This window comes from Zea mays, chromosome 6 (assembly GCF_902167145.1).
Source record: "Zea mays cultivar B73 chromosome 6, Zm-B73-REFERENCE-NAM-5.0, whole genome shotgun sequence".
NCBI classification, from domain to species: Eukaryota; Viridiplantae; Streptophyta; class Magnoliopsida; order Poales; family Poaceae; genus Zea; species Zea mays.
The window spans coordinates 170571460-170595691 of record NC_050101.1 but is presented as its reverse complement, the minus strand read 5'-3'; the positions used below and the strand labels follow the sequence as shown (position 1 = coordinate 170595691).

The window sequence follows — 24232 nt, the reverse complement described above, 5'->3', positions numbered from 1 at the left end:
TCAACTTATTTTACAATAATCTAAATTATTTCCAAAATAATAACTTGACAAATTATTTTGTCAACAATTTAAATTATTTTACCTCCTGGCATCAATTTGAATAGTTTGTCATAATATTTTTTAGCTGTCCAAAATATTTTGATTTTTTGCGGAAATAAATTGAATTGTCATAAAAACACATAAAGTCTAAAAATAGGAGTAAAACAAGAGTTACACTCTAAAATAGAGGCAATGACACAATTGTTCCTTGTCTTATTTATTAAGACTTAATACCATCAAGTACAACTAACGGAGGAGAGACATACAATAGTTTTGTTTAAAAAAACAGAAGCATCGAAGCAAAGTCTAGAAAACATGGATAAATCTACAATTATTCTCTAAAACAGGACCACTGGCGTAATTGCCACCTATAAAAAAATATGTGTCAAATTTGTGGTGTCATGACTCTATAGACATATCCTATGGTCTTACGACTTACTCTTGGTTACCCGTTTGGATGAACTAAAACTAATAGTTAGTTGTTTAAAAATTGTTAGTCAAATTAGCTAGTTAATAAATAGCTACCTAACTATTAACTAATTTACCAAAAATAGCTAATAGCTAAACTATTAGCTAGGGTGTTTAGATGTCTCAACTAATTTTAGCCACTAACTATTAGCTATAGTGTATTTAAACCTCCCTTAGTATTTGGTGTTTTTGCTACGCTATACCAAATAAAAAAAGATGAATTTTTCTACTTGTTACTTTAACTAGAAAGACTTGCCGGAAAAGTTGTCAGGTTTGAAAACATTTTTTAGACAAAAGAGAATTGCCAACCTGAGTAACACACCCACATAGAACCTGCTATCGGATATTTTAGAATGAAAAGTGTAAAATAGAAAACCAAAATTTTATGAATATAAAATAGAAATAAGTACTACTCCCTTCGTTTTTTTTATTTATCGTATTTTAGTTAAAAATAAACTAGCGGATGATAAATATTCGAGTACGGATGAAGTATTAAATTAACTGTAGAATAGAGTATCATATCATACAGTATAATTATCAATAGGACTTTTATGTACTTAATTAAATCTAACATAGTTTGATTTGTACCAAATCTGCCACATATGCCTAGGGAAAGAATGGATATCCAGTCATTCATAGGCTCATTCCTTCCGGTTGGACAAGGTCAACATCAACGTTGATGCAGGGGATTGGCGAGAGACGAGACGGTGGGTAGGAGGGGACCAAATCCAGAACCCGCCCACGGTATTGGCTCCCGCCCACAGAGGCAGCGGAAACAGGGGCGTCGCTGTACGATTTCCACAAAACCGGGAGCCCTCCTCCACCCAACCGCCTGGTTTCCCTTTGCCTTTCCGTTTGGCTCGCCCCCACGTTTCTTCCGGCCTTTTCCAAGTTCCCCCCGCTAGCTTGGCGCGGCTGCCAGTCCACGTGCGCCCGCCTCCAGTTTGTAATAGAATCCTTTCCTCGGACGCGGCTTCTTGCAAAGGGGGGCGGGCAGGACAGGAACCACGCGGCGGGTGGAGCCGAATCCGCCTTCCCCCGCCTCTCCAAAACCACAGGCGCCCAACCCACTGCTCTCTCCGGTCTCCGCTTATAAAAACCGCACACCCACTCCCTCCCTCTCCAACAACTTGGGCGCGGCCGGATTCGTATAGGTTAGCAGCACACAGTAGCAAGCTCGCGATCTGTGCGCCCACCATCACCACCACCGCCGGGAGGAGAGGACCGACCGACCGACCGAAGATGCGGATGAGCTGCAACGGCTGCCGCGTCCTGCGCAAGGGCTGCAGCGACGCCTGCACCATCCGCCCCTGCCTGCAGTGGATCGACAGCCCCGAGGCGCAGGCAAACGCCACCGTCTTCCTCGCCAAGTTCTACGGCCGCGCGGGGCTGCTCAACCTGCTGGCCGCCGCGCCCGACGACGCCGCCCGCCCGGCCGTCTTCCGCTCCCTGCTCTACGAGGCGTGCGGCCGCATCGTCAACCCCGTCTACGGCTCCGTCGGCCTGCTCTGGTCGCGCCGGTGGCAGAGCTGCGTCGACGCCGTCGAGGCCGTGCTCAAGGGCGACCCCGTCGTGCAGGTCGACGCCGGCTCCGAGGCCGCCGCCGCCCCGGCGCCGCTGCTCGGCGCCAGCAGGCCAGCCGCGCCGCCGGCCGCCTACGATATCCGCCACGTCGCCAGGGATCCCGACGCCGTCGCCGCCGCCGACCTCCTCCGCGTCGCGCGCGGCGGCGGCCGCAGGAGGTTCAAGCGCGCCGGCTCGTCTTCCAACGCCTGCAAGGCGAAACCCCTCAAGGGAAAGGCTAGCAGCAACGAGCGCGCGTCGCCCAGCCCTACTCAGAGGCAGCATCAGCAGGAGACGGAGGAGCTGGAGCTGGAACCGGTGCCGATGGTCGTCGAGCTTGAGCACGGCGAGGAGTCCGCCGGCAGCCACGACCACCACCACCACCTGCAGCCGCAGGGGTCGGAGGAGGACACCGACGTGGAGGCCGCCTCCCACGTGAGCCAGGCCGAGGCCGAGCCGCCGGTCAGCAGCCAGAGCCAGGCGCTGGTGGCGGACCAGGAGGGTGAGGAGGTCAGGCTGGAACTCACGCTCGGCTTCGAGCCAGTCGTCAGGCAGCAGCCGAGGCTGTCGTGCTGCGACTCGAGCGGCTTGAGCGCCGCGTCGAGCCTCATCGGCCTGCGGCTGCAGCTGCCAGCCGCCTGAGCAGAGGAGGTCATCTCATTTCACAAGGCACAGTGGCACACCAAGTGCAGTTTTGCAACCATTGCGGTGTTTGCTTAAAGAAAAGGTTTTGGACGCCGAGCAGCCGACTATTTCCTAGGTTTTGTTTTTTTCATTTTCTTTTCTTGGCTGTAATTGTAAAGGCTGATGAACTGCACAGTTTTAGCGTCGTCATAATAGGAGTTTTGCAATTCCATATGAGATTATAAGCTATTAAAAAATTTGATGATAGGCCCTGATTGTTTCCGGACTCATTTTTAGAATCTTATTCTACAATCTCATTATTAACCAAACACGGTGTTAGGCTTTTGTAGCAGCTTAATCATATGGTTACACAAAACACTAATTTACATTGTGGATTAAATTTTTTGTAGAGTGAAGTTTAAATATGGAGATGATGATAAATACGATTGTTGGGAATTGTCTTATCTCTACTACTGCTTAAGAACAGTGTAGGCGTCCACAGTCACTTTGGTGCACGGTTCTGCCAAGTTTGGTTGTCGCGTCGTGGATCCCTCACCCTCCTCCCCTCTGCTCCCCGCCATCAACGCCGATCCGCCATCAACGCGAGCCCTGTCTCCTAGGCCCCGTCCACGCCCCTAACCCCAACCCTCGGTGACGCTAGCCCCGCCAGCCCTGGATCCCCGCGAGATGTAGGTTCTGCTCCACCTAAACCTTAACACAGCTTCACCACCGCGCTGTCAGCCTCACCGCAGCGGAGTTCCTCCGCCTCCTCAACACCTGACCCCCGCTATGCCGCCGTCGCTTGGTATGTTTCATTCATCTACGGTGAGGCAGCTAGACGCCTGTTGTTGTGCCCAACACTGGAGCGCCGCCCGTGCCATCGACCGTCGGGGGCACCGTCCCGCGCCTAGATCCCGCGAACGCCGCGCCTAGGCGTGGAGATTGAGGAGCGAGGAGAACCTGCGAGTACGGCCACGAAGGTAGCGACGACAAAAGGGAGCACGATGCGGGCCGCGGGAGCGTTAAAAAGGGGAAGGATCGCGAGCGGGCAGCGGCGGTGGCGGCAAGCGGGGACAGACGCAAGGGGGGAGGGGGTGGTGACTGGTGAGGGCCTCGGCACCGGCGCGATTAAGCCATTTTTATTCAGATCCGAACCAATTTCAAGTGTACTAGGTCCGATTGGAGGAGAAGATAAGCCTCTCGCTCGCGGCGCCTCCACCCGTGCCCGACTCTCGCCGTCGTAAGCTTGCCGATGGACCGTGCGGGGATGTGCCATCTCGGGCGGGAGGCTTCAGCCCAGTGAGTCTACCACCAAGCTTGAGTCGATGGAGCGTGCGGAGCGCACCTCGCTGGCGCCTATTGTTGTGCCCAAGACCGGGTTCTACATCCTGGTGTGGTACACGTTCAGCACCTACCTCATGCCGTGAGTGGCCTAAATCCCCCTATTGCTTCTCCAGCCGTGGAGATGGCGTCTTGACTGCTTCATTGATACGTGGTGGTGGTTCGCAGATACTCGCAACTGCTCTCATCTGCTCCCGCTCAGGTAACACCAAAGCTCATGGATCCAGTCCCATGTCTGATTCTGCATCTGTGTGTTACCTCCTTGGTTTAGAGAACAGGGACCTGATCTAACTTTGTTGCCAAGGATCTGTAATTGTTTAGACTTCCATATATGATTCTAACCACTTTGTTGTAAATTTGCGATTTTTCAAAATTTGTTGTAGCAGCAAAGCATCGTCTGGTATTCATTTGTGTTTAGAACATTGTGGGATTCCAAATCTGGTTAGCTTCTCATTACCAGACATGTCTTGATTTTAGATACCCACTTGTCTTGATTTTCTTGGATCTCTTTGCTCCTATGAACTACAAAAGAAAATATATTATTTTGCAAGGCTAAATCAGCAAGAATGTTTATCTTAAAGCACAAAATATGTCTATGACCTATCCATTCTATACCACCAACATATGCTCCAGTTCAATGTCGCATTTTAACTATATAGCATTTCCATGGTACCATACTGTATACCCATCTCTTCAAGTTGATTAATAAAATTAACAAGGCTATATAGTTATTACCATATTTGATGCCTTATACCATACTGTAAAAACTTGTGAGGTATATAAGGCTGCAGCAATGTGGGAAGCTCATTTACTGGTATAAATTTGTGATGAAAAGAAACTAACTAAGAACAAGGTTAATTTTAATTGTTTGTTGTTTTTGCACGTTTTGTGGAAAAAATGCAGTCTGGTTGTCAAGTGGTATAGAGTTTGTTGTTTTTGCTGCTTGCAGTTTTTGCTGTCAAGTGGAAAAAATTGCAGGATGTTCTTTTGTTTCCTGTTTGTTGTGTTTTGCACCTTTTGTCAAGTGGAGTTGACACTTGATAATGGGCTTTTCATCCATGGTTGCCTGCACCCATCCTCGGAGGGTCGCAACATTCTCAGTCTTTAGGCGTGTGGCAGAGGAGATGGATGTTACTCTTGGGGAAGAAGTGGGTTACAACATTCAATTTAAGGATTGCAACAGCCACAAACTGTTCTCAGATAATCCTTTTTATTTTTTATCTTTCATTTACGAATATCATTAGTGGCAGTAGCCTTTTGGTAGATTGATATGGAGTTTATGTTTCTTTTCTTTTTAGGTGTTCTGATCTAATCATGTTCTGTTGAACACTACTGCTTCCTATCAGACATCAGACAGATGGTATGCTTCTAAGAGAAGCAATGGTAGACCCACTTTGAGAGAAGTACAAGGTGATTGTTCTTGATGAGACTCATGAGAGGACTTTCAATTGTTCTGACATAGAAAGCAGATTGAGAGGTAATGCTCTTTGTTCAATATGCACTATTTTTTGGATGAACCATTGTTAGTGCTGATAAGAATTCAGACAAAATGAAGCTTCTTATGGCCCTTAGGTACTTGCAGCTCAATGCCCATGTCGCGTGCTCCTTTGCATGCTTTTTGTCATATACCATCATGCACTGCCTCTTGGCACAAACCGATGAGAGATTGGGCGAACATGGGTGGCATGATCTGTACTCAAGTCTCCTGAACTTTGATTCTGTGTTTCTAGGGCCATACAGACACAAAGGCAGCAGGACCGGTTATGTTGGTGTGTAGATTAGAAGGATGGGATGACAAGTGTGGACTCTTATAAGTTCTGCTCCATTATCAACAAGGTGGAGAGCCTCCACCAGCTTGGTAAGTGCAATTTGCTTTTGGTGGGTCATGGAAACGCCGTTTTCATGATTTGGGTGGTGATCTCTCCGCTATGCTGGCAACCACCATGTTGGCGAATTTAACCATTATTTTTAAGCGAGTTGCACTCGAATAGGATGCGACTTACTATGTAATCTAATTTCTGTCAGTGAATTTCTTGAGTGCTCTATCATCTATCAATGAGTTACTGATATGGTCATACTATCACTGCATTTTCTATAAAACATACTATCACTGCATTCATGGACTCAATATTACTTCTGCTTATCAAATGCATCTCTCTCTTTTCGGAATACATTTCAGTAGGATAAGACAAGGAGCATTGCAGTAATTTAACAAGGGTGATATTACAGCCATTTTAGGAAATCCATTCTTGCAATTTTAACATATTAGATAACATACATGAAGTTCTTTCATGGCCAAATGTTCAATCCTGACTCGAAACAAAGCCTTTAGTGTCGTGTTGTATTTTTACTCACTTTTGATACTATACAGTACTTACTAACCACTGATGATGCTAGCAGAAATATGATTAAAAACTAAGTGTGTGTTATCTTTCTGCAGCAATTCAGAGGCCCAGGGAGCAAATAGTTGATGAGAACGCTGTTGGACCTTACCACTTGTTTGGTATCATCAGTAAGGTCTCAATCGTTTCTGGGAATCACCCCTTTCTGATTTTGTTCTTGGGCTGCTCAAGAAATTTGGAAACAAAGGAGGTCCCAATGATGAGAATGTTTCGTTGGACTGGGGTCGTCTTGGGCTTGCAAACTCATATCTTTTTATGTCTGCATCTAGATGTGCCAACATTTTTTTTCTTAAGTTAGCTTTGGTTGTTTTAATTTCAATGATTTGAAAATAAATTGGTTAGTTTTGGAAGTCTGAATGAGAAAAGGTATATACCACTGTCCAGTGGAAATGGGTAGCATTGATCGCGTTTATTTATAGCTATAAATTCACCCCAGGTAGATGGCAGTGGTACTAATGGGACGGAGTGCATTTCTGCAGGGCCTGGCTGCTCTTCGTTTGGAATCGGAGCCTTCCAGGAGATAGGCCCGTTCCGCGTGGACACGGACGGCAAGACCCTCTGCAATTTCAAATACGCATGAAACACAGGTAAGTGTCTACCTGCGGAATGATAAATGAAAAGGATACTTTTGTTTGCCTACATTTTCGAATCAATAGAATATACGAGGTTTGTGATTATTCATAAATTTTGATTGTTGCCAGTTGCATCTGATTTTTTGTTATAGCTGAATGAATTGTTTCATGTTTGGGCTCTATGTAGGGCTCTATGATAGACTTTGAATTTTAGTGCTTTTGTTTAGACCGAAATGGTCCAGTTCATGGGTCATACCCAAGTTTATTACTCATGGGCCTTGCTGCCATAATGGCTGAAGAACCTTTCAAGCTTCTGGTAGGACTGAAAGTGTAAAGTGCATTCGTTTCTATAAATCTGAGTTGTGCTCAACTGCTCATGTGGTATTTCTGTTGTCCTGGAAAACGATTGTGGATTCTGTGTGTCGGCGTTTCGCGGGGGGTCCCTGGACCGACGAGTAAATTGTCGCCGCGTGCCCCAGCCCAGATGGGTCGGCGCGACACGGAGCGCGAAGGGGGGAAATGGAGCCGGAGGAAGACAGGCGTAAAAGGGGAAACCCACGGCCTTCGTGTTTGTCCCGCGCCCAGGTCGGGTGAGCTTGCAGTAGGGGGTTACAAGCGTCCACGCGGGAGGGAGCGAGAGGCTTACGCGAGCGCTGTCCCGTCCTTCCCCGCGCGGCCAACCCTTTGTAAGAGGGCCCTGGACCTTCCTTTTATAGGCGTAAGGAGAGGATCCAGGTGTACAATGGGAGGTGTAGCAGTGTGCTAACGTGTCTAGCGGAGAAGAGATAGTGCCCTAAGTACATGCCGTCGTGGCAGCCGGAGAGGTTTTGGCACCCGGTTCGTGTGGTGTCGTGGCCGTCGGAGGAGCGCTGGAGCCTGGCGGAAGGACAGCTGTCGGGCCTGTCGAGTCCTTGCTGACGTCTCCTTGCTTCCGTAAGGGGGCTGAGAGCCGCCGTCATCATGGAGCATGCGAGGCGCCATCATTACCTGTTTACTGGGGCGAGCCAGATGGGACGCCGGTCTTGTTCCCCGTAGCCTGAGTTGGCTTGGGGTAGGGTAATGATGGCGCCTCCTGTGACGTGGTCGGTCCGAGCCCTGGGTTGGGCGAGGTGGAGGCTCCTCCGAGGTCGAGGTCGAGTCTGTCTTCCGAGGCCGAGGTTGAGGCCGAGCCCCTGGGTCGGGCGAGGCGGAGACCGTCGGCTGAGGCCAGGGCCGAGCCCGAGTCCGAGCCTTGGGTCGGGCGAGGCGGAGTTCGTCGTCTTCCGGGGCTGAGCCCGAGTCCGAGCCCTGGGTCGGGCGAGGCGGAGTTCGTCGTCTTCCGGGGCTGAGCCCGAGTCCGAGCCCTGGGTCGGGCGAGGCGGAGTTCGTCGTCTTCCGGGGCCGAGCCCGAGTCCGAGCCCTGGGTCGGGCGAGGCGGAGTTCGTCGTCTTCCGGGGCTGAGCCCGAGTCCGAGCCCTGGGTCGGGCGAGGCGGAGTTCGCCGTCTTTCGGGGCTAAGCCCGAGTCCGAGCCCTGGGTTGGGCGAGGCGGAGCTTCCTATGGCGCCTGAGGCCGGACTTGGCTGCTGTCAGCCTCACTCTGTCGAGTGGCACAACAGTCGGAGTGGCGCGGGCGGCGCTGTCTTCTTGTCAGGCTGGTCAGTGAAGCGGCGAAGTGACGGCGGTCACTTCGGCTCAGTCGACTTAAAGGCGCGCGTCAGGATAAGGTGTCAGGCCACCTTTGCATTAAATGCTCCTGCGATATGGTCGGTTGGCGTGGCGACTTGGCCAAGGTTGCTTCTTGGCGAAGACTGGGCCTCGGGCGAACCGAAGGTGTGTCCGTTGCTGGAGGGGGTCCTCGGGCGAGACGTAAATCCTCCGGGGTCGGCTGCCCTTGCCCGAGGCTGGGCTCGGGCGAGGCGAGATCGTGTCCCTTGAGTGGACCGGGCCTTGACTTAATCGCACCCATCAGGCCTTTGCAGCTTTGTGCTGATGGGGGTTACCAGCTGAGATTAGGAGTCTTGGGGGTATCCCTAATTATGGTCCCCGACAGTAGCCCCCGAGCCTCGAAGGGAGTGTTAATACTCGCTTGGAGGCTTTTGTCGCACTTTTTTGCAAGGGGACCGGCCTTTCTCGGTTGCGTTTCGTTCCGGTGGGTGCGCGCGAGCGCACCCGCCGGGTGTAGCCCCCGAGGCCTCGGAGGAGTGGTTTGACTCCTTCGAGGTCTTAATGCGTTTCGCGATGCTTCGGTCGGTCTGGTTGTTCCCTCATGCGAGCTGGCCGTAGCCCGGGTGCACGGTCGGGTCCCAAGTTCTCGGGCTGGTATGTTGACGCTGTCAACGGTTTGGCCGGAGCCGGGTTTGCGAGAGTAGCCCCTGAGCCTCCGCACAGAGCGAGAGGGCGGTCAAGGACAGACTCGACTTTTTTACATACGCCCCTGCGTCGCCTTTCCGCAAGGAGGAGGGGGGAAAAGCGCCATGTTGCCCTTGGAGGGCGCCGAACATGGTGTCTCCAGTGAGCTGCTAACGGGTAATCCGAGTGGACGCCCGTGCCCCATTTGTTAGGGGTCGGCTAGAGGCCCGGAGGCGCGCTCCAAAAGTACCTGCGGGTGATCTGCCGGACCCGGTCCCCTTTTGACGGGGTCCGAGGGCTCGATGCCTCCCTCTGATGGGATTCCGTTACAAGATCGTTCCCGCTGGTCTCGAAAATGTCCTAGGGTACCTCGAGAGCGTAGCCTGAGCCTTGGTTATGTATCGAACGTACCCAGGGCCATCCCTCGCTCTGCGTCTGAGGCGGCTGTGAACCATTCGAGGGCCAGCCTACGAACCCCTGATCAGTAGTGGGCGTGGAGCCCGAGTGGCCTGAGGCGGCCGTTGAACCCTTCCGAGGGGCCAGCCTTCGAACCTCTGAACAGTAGCGAGCGCGGAGCCCGAGCGCTCTGAGGCGGCTGTTGAACCCCTCCGAGGGGCCAGCCTTCGAACCTCTGATCAGTAGGGGGGCTCAGGGCCCATTTCCTTCGCGGAGAAGGATCCCTTTCGGGGTATCCCCCTTTCCCGGTCCCTGTTGTAAGAGAGAGAAAGAGGAAAAGGAAAAGGATACGAAATCGAATGACGTGGCACACCTTTTTTTTGACGCGATCATTATGGCGAAGGTGAAGCGTCGCCCGCTTCTCCTGCCAAAGGTGCCGCCTGTCCTGCCGCAGAGTTAATGCGACGGGACGAGTGGTTTACGGGGCAGCCGTTGCGCGTGTGCGAGCCGTTCGAGGAACGGAACACAGGCGCGCCGTCTTCACGCCGTGAGGGAGGGCTCCCTTGCTGTTCCCGGATGGGACGTGAGCTTGGCTGACGACGTGACCGCTGCTTCCGCCCGCCTGCCACCGCCATTACTGTCGGCCCATTTTCGGCCGTATCGACCGTCGCGCCTCCTCCCGCGGCTGACTGACCCGTGATCGATGTGCCTGGCTGGCACTGTTGGGTCATACGCAGGGTCGCCTCGAGTCGCGGTACTGGTTCCGCAGTCAAGGAGGCACGGTAGTGGCGTGAGGGGCGGTGCAGTTGCTCGCACGTAGCAACCGGCGCTCCGGTTGCATGACGTGTGGGCCTAGGCCTCCATGCTGGGCGCGTTGGAGTCGAAGGGGCGCGCCCACTCGGCGCGGTTGCATGCCGCCTGCATGGTTGTCCGCCCTTTCGCCCGCTGGTCTGGGCGAAAGTGGAGGAATGCTTGTAACCGCTGGGCAGTTGCGCGCACCGCGCGTGGCGGCTTGGCTTCTTCTGCCCTGGGCCAGCTTTGCATGACGCGTGGGACCCAGCCCCCGTGTCGTAGGGGGAGGACCTTGGAGCGTGTTGGAGAAGACTCAGCCCGCGATGGCTGAGGACGCAAGTGGGGAGAGTTGCCTTTAAAAGGAGGGCGACCCCCTTGAAAGGCAACCATGTCTTCGCGCTCCCTTATGCATCGCGTCTTTCCACCTTCCGAGCCCCCGGATGGGGAACACTCGCAATCCTTCCGCCTTGTCGTTGGAGGAACGCAACTTCGCGGAAGTTTGTACCTTTCAGCCATCGTTCGACTTCAAGGATTTTCATCAGGCAGCCCGGCCGCATCCCCTCGCCGGGGGTCACCCAAGACGGTGACCACCAGCTCCTGGGTGGGGAGAAGCAAGCCGGGCTGCGATCTTGGTCCCGCCCTCAGCCTCAAGGATCATCATCATCCTGGCTGGGGCGGAGAGCGAGGCGAGCCGGAGCTCTACCTCCCGCACGGGTCGGCTGGCCACCTCCTCTTCCAGCTTCTGGTGGTGGAAACCATCCTCCAGCTCTACGGGGGAGGCGTCCTCCAGCCATGCCAGGGAAGGCAAACTGTTGCTGCCCAGCTAGGATGCAACATTCTGTCCTCCTCCTCGCTTTCGTGGCGAGGACGGGAGCGAGGACCTGCCTGTGCGCTTTGGAGCGGCCCGCGCTCGCCGGTGGGGCGTTGGTGGAGAGGCGGACGCCGCCGTCGGTGCTGACGTGGTGGCAGCTGGAGGAAGCTTCCCCACCGTCGAGGCCGTCAACGCCGCCTACGGACCGACCTTCGGCTCTTTGGCTTTAATGTCTGGTTCGTGTCCCTTGAGCGGGGACGCGAACGAGAGCCTTCCGGTGGCTGCGTCCGTCCTGGGACCATGGCTGCTGCTACAGAGGTCGCTGGCGAGTCGCCCGGAGCTTGTCGCCCCGCAGGCTCCCCGGTGTGGGGGTTGTTCATACGCGCGGGGACGGAACCGGAGTTCCGTTTGTAATGGCACCTTAAGTGCCGGTGTCTTGTTCATTGTGGCTGTCGGGGCCTAAACATGTATGTATTTTCGGCACGGAGCCGTGTCTTTTCCTTATTTCGAGCACTAGGACTCGCCTGTCAGCTATCTGAACCGCTTCACCAAGCGTGAGTTGCCTCGTGCGAAGGTGACGAGTGAGGTATCCGTATCCCGGAAGCGTAGGAGTCCCTCGGCTCGGTCGGCCTTGCTGCCCGAGGCTTCTCTTGCTTAGTTAAAGGAACCCTCGGCCGCTCTTCGATGAGCCGAAGCCGGAGGTAGCGGTGTCAGCGTGGACAGAGGCAGAGTTGGCTCGAAAAGGAGACTTCGTCGGCCGGAGCCTGGCCAGGCTGTCCACTGGCGGGACCAGCGCCGGAGTCGAGTTGCCGAGGCCACGAGCCGGGCTGGTGTCCTCGGGGGACAGCTGGCTGAGGTTCGGGGTGGCCGGTCGAGCCGTCTGCTCGGGCCGGATTCCTGGAGAAGACCCTGGCGGCGATGGCCCGGGCGTGGTGCTGATGTCGTCCTTCGGAGCGAAGATCCTTCGACCGTGTTGCCGTCCGAGGCTAGGTCGGACTTTGCCGAAGGTTTAGTTGACGCCGAGGGTGCCGCTGCTCCCTTCAACTGTCAAGGTCCGAGCCTGCAGGATCGGTTTGTCTTGTAGTGTGCGTATGTTTTCCGCGGCCACCGAGGCCCAAACATACTGTCGTCGTGTTGTAAAGCTGTGTTTCTTTTCCTCTTGTTTCGAGTATCTGGACTTATTTGTCGGTAACAGAATTGTTTGTCCGGGCGAGAGTTACTTTTCACGGAAGGTGATGAGTGAGGTATCCGTATCCCGGAGGCGTAGGAGTCCCTCGGCTCGGCCAGCCTTGCTGCTTACGCGTACTCTTACTCGTCCGTAGGATTCTGCTATCGACATAGTCGAGAAGGCCCGAAAAATCGTTTCGACAGAAAAGTTTTCGAGCGTGAAGACTTGTTCGGTCCGCGGAATCACTTATCCGAGCGTGAGTTACTTATCGCAGAAGGTGATGAGTGAGGTATCCGTATCCCAGAGGCGTAGGAGTCGCTCGGCTCGGTCAGCCTTGGCTGCTTACGTGTACTCCGTCGTTTTCAGGATCCCACTTTCGAAGCAGTCGAAAAGCACGAAAGACATTCTGGCAGAAAAGATCTTTTCCGAGGAAAATTTTGACGCAGAGGGGGTTCCACCCTTCTAGCCCACGAGGGAGGATCGGGCCTTGCCGAGGCAAGGCTGACCCTTCCTTGATGACTAGACTTTGTGTGTGAACGAAGTGTACGAACGACTTGAAAGCATCTTAAGGGTAGAAGCGACGTAGCTATCGGATGTTCCAAGCGTTGCTGTAGACCTCGCCTTGACTGTTGGCCAGCTTGTACGTCCCGGGCTTCAGAACCTTGGCGATGACGAACGCCCCTTCCCAGGGAGGCGTGAGCTTGTGCCGCCCTCGGGCGCCTTGTCGCAGCCGAAGCACCAAGTCGCCCACCGGGAGGTCTCGGGACCGAACCCCTCGGGTGTGGTAGCGTCGCAGGGACTACTGGTACTGCGCCGAGTGTAGTAAGGCCATGTCCCGAGCCTCTTCCAGCTAGTCCAGTGAGTCTTCTTGGTTAGCTCGATGGCTTTGGTCGTCGTAGGCCCTCGTCCTCGGGGAACCGTATTCTAAGTCTGTGGGCAAGATGGCCTCGGTCCATAGACTAGAAAGAACGGTGTGAAGCTCGTGGCTCGGCTCGGCGTTGTCCTCAGACTCCAGACCACCGAGGGGAGCTCCTTCATCCATCGCCTGCCGAACTTGTTGAGGTTGTTGTAGATCCGAGGCTTGAGCCCTTGCGGAATCATGCCATTGGCACGCTCTACTTGCCCATTCGTCATGGGGTGAGCCACGGCGGCCCAGTCCACCCGAATGTGATGATCCTCGCAGAAGTCCAGGAACTTTCTGCCGGTGAACTGGGTGCCGTTGTCGGCGATGATGGAGTTCAGGACCCCAAAACGATGGATGATGTTGGTGAAGAACGCCACCGCCTGTTCGGACCTGATGCTGTTTAGGGGTCGGACCTCGATCCACTTGGAGAATTTGTCGATGGCGACCAGCAGGTGCGTGTAGCCCCCAGGTGCCTTCTGCAAGGGGCCGACGAGGTCCAGACTCCACACAGCAAACGGCCAGGTGATGGGTATGGTCTGCAGAGTCTGAGCGGGCAGGTGTGTCTGCTTCACATAGAACTGACACCCTTCGCAGGTGCGGACAATTCTAGTGGCGTCGGCCACCGCGGTCGGCCAGTAGAAACCTTGTCAGAAGGCGTTTCCAACAAGGGCCCGAGGCGCTGCGTGATGGCCGCAAGCCCCCGAGTGTATCTCTTGTAAGAGCTCCAGGCCTTCGGCGATGGAAATGCATCGCTGGAGGACGCCCGAGGGGCTGCGGTGGTAGAGCTCCTTCCCGTCTCCCAGCAAGACGAACGACTTGGCGTGCCACGCCAATCGCCGAGCTTCGGCTCGGTCGAGGGGTAGCTCTCCTCGGTGGAGATATTGCAGGTACGGGGTCTGCTAGTTTCGATTAGGCGTGACCCCGCTCCGCCCCTCCTCGACGCATAGTGCCTCACCTTCGGGGGCCGAGGGTGCCTCGGGCTAAGCCGAGGGTGCCTCGGACTGAGCCAAGGGTGCCTCGGACTGGGCCGAGGCCTTCTCGGGCTCGGGCGTGTCGTCGGTCTTGACAGAGGGTTGATGCAGGTCTCGGAAGAAGATGTCCGGAGGAACCGTTGTTCGCCCCGAGGCTATCTTAGCCAGCTCGTCTGCAGTCTCGTTGTAGCGTCGGGCGATGTGGTTGAGCTTGAGCCCGTAGAACTTGTCCTCCAGGCGCCGAACCTCATCGCAGTAGGCTTCCATCTTCGGGTCGCGGCAGTGGGAGTTCTTCATGACTTGGTCGATGACGAGCTGCGAGTCACCGCGAGCGTCGAGGCGTCGGACCCCTAGCTCGATGGCAATGCGCAACCCGTTGACCAGAGCCTCGTACTCGGCCACATTGTTGGACGCCGGGAAGTGGATGCGTAGCACGTAGCGTAGGTGCTTCCCGAAGGGCGAGATGAAGAGCAGGCCCGTGCCTGCCCCTGTCTTCATCAGCGACCCGTCGAAAAACATGGTCGAGAGTTCCGGTTGGATCGGAGCTGTCGGGAGCTGGGTATCGACCCATTCAGCCACAAAGTCTGCCAAGACTTGGGACTTGATGGCCTTCCGAGGGGCGAACGAGATTGTCTCGCCCATGATTTCCACTACCCACTTAGCAATTCTACCCATGGCCTCTCGGCACTGGATGATCTCCCCCACGGGGAAGGATGACACCACAGTTACCGGATGAGACTTGAAGTAGTGTCGCAACTTCCGCCGCGTCAGGATCACCGCGTACAACAGCTTCTGAATTTGTGGGTAGCGGATCTTGGTCTCAGACAGTACCTCACTGATGAAGTAGACTGGCTTCTGGATGAGCAATGCATGCCCCTCTTCTCGTCTCTCAACCACGATCGCGGCGCTAACCACCTGAGTGGTAGCGGCGACGTAGATCAAGAGGGCTTCTCCAGCGGTGGGAGGCACCAAGATGGGCGCGTTCGTGAGGAGCGCCTTCAGGTTCCCGAGGGCTTCCTCGGCCTCAGGGGTCCAAGTGAAGCACTCGGCCTTCCATAAGAGGCGGTACAGAGGCAAGCCTCTTTCGCCGAGGCGTGAGATGAAACGGCTCAGAGCCGCAAGGCATCCCGTGACCCTCTATACGCCTTTCAAGTCCTTGATGGGCCCCATATTGGTGATGGCCGCGATTTTCTCCAGGTTGGCCTCGATGCCCCGCTCGGAGACGATGAACCCCAAGAGCATGCCTCGGGGGACCCTGAAGACACACTTCTCTGGATTGAGTTTTATGCCTTTCGCCTTGAGACATCGGAATGTCACTTCAAGGTCGGAAAGGAGGTCGTAGGCTTTCCTCGTCTTGACTACGATGTCATTGACATAGGCCTCAACCGTTCGACCAATGTGTTCGCCGAACACGTGGTTCATGCACCTTTGGTATGTCGCACCCGCATTCCTCAAACCGAACGACATGGTAACATAGCAGTACATGCCGAAGGGTGTGATGAAAGAAGTCGCGAGCTGGTCGGACTCTTTCATCCTGATTTGGTGATACCCTGAGTAGGCATCGAGGAAAGACAGGGTTTCGCACCCAGCAGTGGAATCCACGATTTGATCGATGCGAGGCATAGGGTAGGGAACTTTTGGACATGCTTTGTTTAGACCAGTGTAGTCTACACACATCCACCATTTCCCTCCTTTCTTTCTCACAAGCAAGGGGTTGGCAAGCCATTCGGGATGGACTACCTCTTTGATGAACCCCGCCGCCATTACCTTGTGAATCTCCTCGCCTATGGCTCTGTGCTTTTCTTCGTTGAATCGGCGCAGAGGCTGCTTCACGGGTCGGGCTCCAGCTCGGATATCCAGCGAGTGCTCAGCGACATCCCTCGGTATGCCAGGCATGTCCGAGGGACTCCACACGAAAACGTCGGCGTTTGCGTGGAGAAAGTCGACGAGCACTGCTTCCTATTTGGGGTCGAGCTCGGAGCCGATCCGGATCAGCTTGGAGGCGTCGTTGCTGGGGTCGAGGGGGACGGACTTAACCGTCTCCGCTGGCTCGAAGTTGCCGCCATGTCGCTTCACGTCTGGCGCCTCCTTGGAGAGGCTCTCCAGGTCGGCGATGAGGGCCTTGGATTCGGCGAGGGCCTCGGCGTACTCCACGCACTCCACGTCGCATTCGTACGCGTGTCGGTACGTGGGGCCGACGGTGATGACCCCGTTGGGGCCCGACATCTTGAGCTTGAGGTAGGTATAGTTGGGGACGGCCATGAACTTGGCGTAGCATGGCCTCCCCAACACCGCGTGGTAGGTTCCTCGGAACCCGACCACCTCGAACGTGAGGGTCTCCCTTCGGAAGTTGGAGGGTGTCCCAAAGCAGACGGGTAGATCGAGTTGTCCGAGGGGCTGGACGCGTTTCCCGGGGATGATCCGTGAAAAGGCGCAGCGCCTGCCCGGACCGAGGACAGACCGATCCGCAGGAGCCCGAGGGTCTCGGCGTAGATGATGTTGAGGCTGCTGCCTCCGTCCATGAGGACCTTGGTGAGCCTGACGTTGCCGATGATGGGGTTGACAACGAGCGGGTATTTCCCCGGGCTCGGCACGCGGTCGGGATGGTCGCCCTGGTCGAAGGTGATGGGCTTGTCGGACCAGTCTAGGTAGACTGGTGCCGCCACCTTTACCGAGCAGACCTCTCGACGCTCTTGCTTGTGGTGTCGAGCCGAGGCGTTCGCCACTTGCCCACCGTAGATCATGAAGCAGTCGTGGACCTCGGGGAACTCTCCTGCCTTCTGATCCTCCTTATCATCGTCGTGGGCCCTGCCACCTTCCGCAGGTGGCCCGGCCTTGTGAAAGTGGCGCCGAAGCATGGCGCATTCCTCAAGGGTGTGCTTGACGGGCCCCTGATGATAGGGGCACGGCTCCTTGAGCATTTTGTCGAAGAGGTTGGCACCTCCGGGAGGTTTCCGAGGGTTCTTGTACTCGGCGGCGGCGACAAGGTCCACGTCGGCGGCGTCGCGTTTCGCTTGTGACTTCTTCTTGCCCTTCTTCTTGGTGCCACGCTGAGTGGACGCCTCGGGGACATCTTCCGGTTGGCGGCCCTGGGGCTGCTTGTCCTTCCGGAAGATGGCCTCAACCGCCTCCTGGCCAGAGGCGAACTTGGTGGCGATGTCCATCAGCTCGCTCGCCCTGGTGGAGGTTTTGCGACCCAGCTTGCTCACCAGGTCGCGGCAGGTGGTGCCGGCGAGGAACACGCCGATGACATCCGAGTCGGTGACGTTGGGCAGCTCGGTGCGCTGCTTCGAGAATCGCCGGATGTAGTCCCGGAGAGACTCTCCCGGCTGCTGGCGGCAGCTTCGGAGATCCCAGGAGTTTCCAGGGCGCACGTATGTGCCCTGGAAGTTGCCGGCGAAGGCTTGAACCAGGTCGTCCCAGTTGGAGATCTGCCTCGGAGGCAGGTGCTCCAGCCAGGCTCGAGCTGTGTCGGAGAGGAACAGGGGGAGGTTGCGGATGATGAGGTTGTCATCGTCCGTTCCACCCAGGTGGCAGGCCAGCCGGTAGTCCGCGAGCCACAGCTCCGGTCTCGTCTCCCCCGAGTACTTTGTGATAGTAGTCAGGGTTCGGAACCGGGTCGGGAACGGCGCCCGTCGTATGGCCCGGCTGAAAGCCTGCGGACCGGGTGGTTCGGGCGAGGGACTCCAATCCTCCCCGCTGTCGTAGCGTCCCCCACGCCTGGGGTGGTAGCCTCGGCGCACCTTTTCATCGTGGTGGGCTCGACGGTCGCAGTGATGGTGCTCGTTGCCGAGGCGTCCCGGGGCCGCAGGCGCTATGTTGCGCGTGCGCCCGGTGTGGACCGAGGCTTCCCGCATGAATCGGGAAGTCGCGGCGCGATGCTCCGAGGGGTACCCCTGCCTTCGGGAGGCAGAGCTTTCGGCCCGTCGAACCGCGGCATCCTCCAGGAGATTCTTGAGCTCTCCCTGGATACGCCGCCCCTCGTTGGTTGATGGCTCCGGCATCGCGCGGAGGAGTATTGCCGCTGCAGCCAGGTTCTGGCCGACCCCGCTGGAAGCCGGTGGCGGCCTTGCCCTGACGTCATCGGCGATGCGGTGCTAGATGCCCTGGGGTAGATGACGCGCTTCTCCGGCCGGAGGTTGGCCCGCCCATTCCTGCCCGACGTCCCGGCGGAACGGCTCAAGTGTTCCTGCTCCCTCATCGAGTCTGGCCTGCATCTCGCGGATTTGCTCGAGCTGTGGGTCATGACCCCCCGTCGGGACGGGGACCACAGCTAGCTCCCGAAGGATGTCAACGTGAGGCGCAGGCCTAGGGGGATCACCGTTCTCCGGTATACCAAGATGGTTGCCTTCGCCGGGACCCCCTAGATCGACGTGGAAACATTCACGACTTGGGCCGCAGTCCTCGTCGCCGAGGCTGCGGCTACCGTCGGAACAGTCAGAAAGGTAGTAGTCGCATGCGGTCATGAAGTCCCGCATGGCACTGGGGTTGCCAAGTCCGGAGAAATCCCAACAAAAGTCGGGCTCGTCATCTTCCTCGGAACCCGAGGGCCCGTAGGTCGAGACGGCTGTCAACCGGTCCTAGGGTGACTGCATACGATACCCCGGAGGGTTTGGACTTGCCTTTGTGAGAGCATCCACCGAAGCGAAGTCGCTCGGTGGGTTGAGGCTGAATCCAAAAGGCACAAGATGGGAGTCGATCGGTACCTTTTGGTCGACGGGCGGTGACGAAGTCGCGTCAGGGGCAGACTGCACCGTCGTCTCGGGTACGAGGGTGACGCCCAGCAAGTCCCTCGCGAGCGTGCTGGCGTCGTTCGTTTGCTTGGAGTTGGCGTGTTGCGGGGAGACGGCGCTCGTCTTCGTCTCAGTCGCGAAGTCGATGCCCGACATGTCCCCCGCTGGGGCGCCGGCGCCGTCGACTCGCTCGACAGCCGACGAGGTGCCGCCTCCTGCCTGGCCTTGGTTGCCCCGCCTCCTCCTCCATCGTCGGGGGGGGGGGGGGGGGCGACGGGACAAACCCGAATGTTGTTCTTCCGCCACGTGGGGAAGGCGTCGTCGATTCCGCCGCCGGCAGGCGGGTTGTCGGCCGCCATTGTCGCTGTCGCGCGGTGGGGGAAGGAGTATCATGTCGCAGCTGCCGTCGAGGGACTTGAACTCAAGACTCCTGAAATGGAGCACCGTCCCGGGCTGGAAAGGTTGCTGGAGACTACCCATCTGGAGCTTGACGGGAAGCTGTTCGTCAACACGCAGCAGGCCCCTACCTGGCGCGCCAACTGTCGACGTTTTGAACCTAGGGAGTCCCTGGACCGACGAGTAAATTGTCGCCGCGTGCCCCAGCCCAGATGGGTCGGCGCGAGACAGAGCGCGAAGGGGGGAAATGGAGCCGGAGGGAGACAGGCATAAAAGGGGAAACCCACGGCCTTCGTGTTTGTCCCGCGCCCAGGTCGGGTGCGCTTGCAGTAGGGGGTTACAAGCGTCCACGCGGGAGGGAGCGAGAGGCTTACGCGAGCGCCGTCCCGTCCTTCCCCGCACGGCCAACCCTCTGTAAGAGGGCCCTGGACCTTCCTTTTATAGGCGTAAGGAGAGGATCCAGGTGTACAATGGGAGGTGTAGCAGTGTGCTAACGTGTCTAGCGGAGAAGAGCTAGTGCCCTAAGTACATGCCGTCGTGGCAGCCGGAGAGGTTTTGGCACCCGGTTCGTGTGGTGTCGTGGCCGTCGGAGGAGCGCTGGAGCCTGGCGGAAGGACAGCTGTCAGGACTGTCGAGTCCTTGCTGACGTCTCCTTGCTTCCGTAAGGGGGCTGAGAGCCGCCGTCGTCATGGAGCATGCGGGGCGCCATCATTACCTGTTTACCGGGGCGAGCCAGATGGGACGCCGGTCTTGTTCCCCGTAGCCTGAGTTGGCTTGGGGTAGGGTAACGATGGCGCCTCCTGTGACGTGGTCGGTCCGAGCCCTGGGTTGGGCGAGGTGGAGGCTCCTCCGAGGTCGAGGTCGAGTCTATCTTCCGAGGTCGAGGTCGAGGCCGAGCCCCTGGGTCGGGCGAGGCGGAGACCGTCGGCTGAGGCCAGGGTCGAGCCCGAGTCCGAGCCCTGGGTCGGGCGAGGCGGAGTTTGTCGTCTTCTGGGGCTGAGCCCGAGTCCGAGCCCTGGGTCGGGCGAGGCGGAGTTCGTCGTCTTCCGGGGCTGAGCCCGAGTCCGAGCCCTAGGTCGGGCGAGGCGGAGTTCGTCGTCTTCCGGGGCTGAGCCCGAGTCCGAGCCCTGGGTCGGGCGAGGCGGAGTTCGTCGTCTTCCGGGGCCGAGCCCGAGTCCGAGCCCTGGGTCGGGTGAGGCGAAGTTCGTCGTCTTCCAGGGCTGAGCCTGAGTCCGAGCCCTGGGTCGGGCGAGGCAGAGTTCGCAGTCTTCTGGGGCTGAGCCCGAGTCCGAGCCCTGGGTCGGGCGAGGCGGAGCTTCCTATGGCGCCTGAGGCTGGACTTGGCTGCTGTCAGCCTCACTCTGTCGAGTGGCACAGCAGTCGGAGCGGCACGGGCGGCGCTGTCTTCTTGTCAGGCTGGTCAGTGAAGCGGCGAAGTGATGACGGTCACTTCGGCTCAGTCGACTTAAAGGCGCGCGTCAGGATAAGGTGTCAGGCCACCTTTGCATTAAATGCTCCTGCGATATGGTCGGTCGGCGTGGCGACTTGGCCAAGGTTGCTTCTTGGCGAAGATTGGGCCTCGGGCGAACCGAAGGTGTGTCCGTTGCTGGAGGGGGTCCTCGGGCGAGACGTAAATCCTCCAGGGTCGGCTGCCCTTGCCCGAGGCTGGGCTCGGGCGAGGCGAGATCGTGTCCCTTGAGTGGACCGAGCCTTGACTTAATCGCACCCATCAGGCCTTTGCAGCTTTGTGCTGATGGGGGTTACCAGCTGAGATTAGGAGTCTTGGGGGTACCCCTAATTATGGTCCCCGACACTGTGATTGCACTGTTCCGTGTTGATTTCAGTGGCAGGGGTGAACTAGCAGAGTGCCAGTTATTCTCTTCAATTCATTTCAATGGCAGTAGGCAGCTCGTAAAAATGACGCTTGCTTATGTGTGTATATATCTGTTGTGATATTGCAGCAAAAGATAGCACAGATGTTGTCCCGCCTTACCAAGATTGCCGAGGAATTCAATGTTGCAGTGTACATCACCAACCAAGGTGGGCTTTGTTGTTATTTAGCACTGTATCAATTCCAAGAGTTTATAGGTCAATGAGTTCCAAATTCTTAGCTGTCTCCCTTTTGTGTTACAGTGATTGCTGATCCAGGTGGTGGCATGTTCATAACCGATCCAAAGAAACCAGTAGGCGGCCACGTGTTGGCACATGCTGCCATCATCAGATTGATGCTGAGGAAAGGAAAAGGCAAGCAATGTGTCTGCAAGATCTTCGATGCACCTAACCTTCCTGAAGGAGAAGCTATATCCTTTTTGCTTTGTTTGTCCATGTTTACTACCTGTGCTAATGGTCGCCTTACTTTCACAGCTTGCCAAAATCTAGCTATATTTCCTTCATTCCTTGCATACCAAACTCTACTGATACCTCGTGATTGGTTTCTTGGCTGGAGGGAGCCCGGCTCGCGTCGGCCTGCACGGCTAGCGAAGCTCTGTCTCCGTATCTCTACGCATGCAGGCAATATGTGTTTTTTTGCTTGGGTTGTATCTGCGCGTAGAAGCTATCCTCCCTGCATGCAGGAAACCATTCAACGGCTGCAACATGGTCAACGACATGCAATGGGTCTGGATATATTCGTCCGGGCAACCAATCACGCGAATAGTGAACCTTTCCTGCTAAGCGCTAACTTCCATGACTGAATGATTGTTTTAGATGATACAAGCTATCAATGTGTGATACACATAACTTGTTTCCCTTGACTAATATCACATTTTCCAGGTTACATCAGGTGGAATCATGGACGTAAAAGACTGATTTGGGTTTTGAGCCAAAGTTTCTGCCCAAGATTGTTCATGTTTCTGCAGTGAAGTTCACATAGCTTGCATAGGTACACATCGAGCGAAGTTACAGCAGTGGTGTACTCTGTTTTATCATTGACGTAGGAAAAACTCTATGTTGCTTAGGCCTCCCACTGGGTAGTTTTTGCAACAGATTACATGTTTCCTTATGGAGGGAGTATGTTACCATGTCCTTTGCTTTCCCAAATGAGTGCTAGGCACTAGGCAGAGACCATCTAATGTAGTTGTTTAAGCATGCTCATCTCCATGCTTGTGTATAAATAAGCTGGTTGTTGGACAGGCTGATCTCACCAAGGTTAGGAGCTGCAACACCTATCACAGCTGGGAATTCCCAGCATTGAAGCCAAACACTTGAGCTTACCATCTTGATCAATTTCCCATTTTGCTCAGTAATCCAATGTTTCGATCACCTTTCCTATCATTAGATGTTCAGCTGCATCAAAGAAATCTAAAATCTGAATATCATCAGATGTTGAACTTCACTAAAAATAAAAAAACTGAATTCTAAATCCAAAAACTTGTAGCAGCACCGAGTGATAGAACGAGCCCAAAACCCCCTTCCATTTTCTACAAACTAACCCGCAGTTCACCCGCTCCATGGAAACAGCCATCGTCGTCCGCGTCTTCTGCCCACCCGCTTCGATGTGCAGCCATAAAATCTTGAGCTTTGCGAAACCAGTTAATGACCTCAGAATATAGAGGAGAGCGCTAGGCACAGAAGCTGGAATACAACTTGTCTCCTTCAGATCTCCTTTGCTTGCCTAGGTGAGCATCCATGGATTCGATTTGTTTGGTTTGGGGTTAGGTAGCTTTGGATCCTTTTTATGTTGTGTGTGGTAGCTGGTAGGCAAGGTGTTTTTCGATGTTTTCAGTTCACATCATGTCCAGTTGTGTTTGTTTGAAAGAAACACCAAAAAAGTACAACAATGTGCCTTTTCTCATTTGTGATTTCATTATGATTGCAAAAAACTATATGTTATTTTTCTTCACCTGGCTCTGCCTGTATGAAAACCTTCAGTGGTACCTTGTCATTTAGTTACTATAAAACAGGTAGATCTTTTTTATAGGAGAAAACACAACCAAAGGACCATTCTTCTGTTTTATCAGCAATTACTTATTACTTTATCATGAAATCTTGCTAGAACCAAGTTAACACAATGCTCCTACCCTTGCAGATCCGGAAGCTTATATTTATGCATTCTACATCCTAATTGACTCATCCGCAGATGGTATGGCTTAAAGAATTGTACTTTATACTGTAGTAAATTACCTTATTGGTTGTCCAATACCTCTACATTGTGATGCCTTCTCCAAAGAAATTTGCGGTCAATATAATATTAGTGTTACGGCGATAATTTGCCACACATATTTTACGGTGACAAAATACTGTTTGTTATGGTTGTGCGACCCAAAAACAAAAATGGTTGATGTCAAACAATGAACAAAGTAGCAGCATTTACGTTTGAAAAGCTCCGGTTTGCAATTATGTGCAATCACAACGCACGTACACTTAACTATGGTATTATTAGGTTGTTTGGTTTGAGGAATGAGCTAGTCCATTATCTTCTCACCCCTCACTTTTTTTGTTTGGTTTGTGGAATGGAATGAGTTGATCCATCATCACCTCATTCATCATAGTTAGTTAGTACTAATATGAGGAATGGGGTCATCCCACCAAATTCTAGGAATGAACCCATGATGCACCACCATATTTTGGATGAAGTGATTCCTCAAACCAAACACCCCCTATATGTTTCTGTTGCAATGCACGTGCACTCACCTAGTTATGCTTTATCCTTGCATATGTGTTGATTAGCGATAAACTTGATTAGCGATAAACTTGAGAAGGACATGTTCTTCCACTATTGGGG

At 54.9% G+C, this 24232-nt stretch overlaps 2 protein-coding genes across 2 annotated transcripts; both read left to right on the top strand.

Moving 5' to 3' along the window:
• Positions 1-1631: 1631 nt before the first annotated feature.
• On the top strand, positions 1632-2961 carry LOC100283251 (seed specific protein Bn15D17A). The gene has a single exon (NM_001156153.2). It carries the CDS (start codon positions 1750-1752, stop codon positions 2710-2712), a length of 963 nt encoding a protein of 320 aa, NP_001149625.2. The 5' UTR covers positions 1632-1749; the 3' UTR covers positions 2713-2961.
• Positions 2962-5826: 2865 nt separating this feature from the next.
• Positions 5827-22317, top strand: LOC109940583 (meiotic recombination protein DMC1 homolog B). Its single transcript, XM_023300427.1, has 8 exons — positions 5827-5893; positions 6476-6552; positions 6874-6985; positions 7252-7329; positions 21317-21374; positions 21464-21549; positions 21643-21809; positions 22273-22317. The coding sequence occupies exons 1-8, from the start codon at positions 5827-5829 to the stop codon at positions 22315-22317; spliced, it is 690 nt and encodes a 229-aa protein (XP_023156195.1).
• The last annotated feature ends 1915 nt before the right edge of the window (positions 22318-24232 follow it).

Excerpts from the sequence above, each read along its gene's own strand:
- LOC100283251 (NM_001156153.2), top strand. The coding sequence starts at position 1,750 with ATGCGGATGAGCTGCAACGGCTGCCGCGTCCTGCGCAAGGGCTGCAGC.
- LOC109940583 (XM_023300427.1), top strand. The coding sequence starts at position 5,827 with ATGACAAGTGTGGACTCTTATAAGTTCTGCTCCATTATCAACAAGGTG. Across the intron at positions 21,375-21,463 it reads GGCAGGGGTGAACTAGCAGA|ATTGCAGCAAAAGATAGCAC; the intron begins GTGCCAGTTATT and ends ATCTGTTGTGAT. Across the intron at positions 21,550-21,642 it reads AGTGTACATCACCAACCAAG|TGATTGCTGATCCAGGTGGT; the intron begins GTGGGCTTTGTT and ends TTTGTGTTACAG.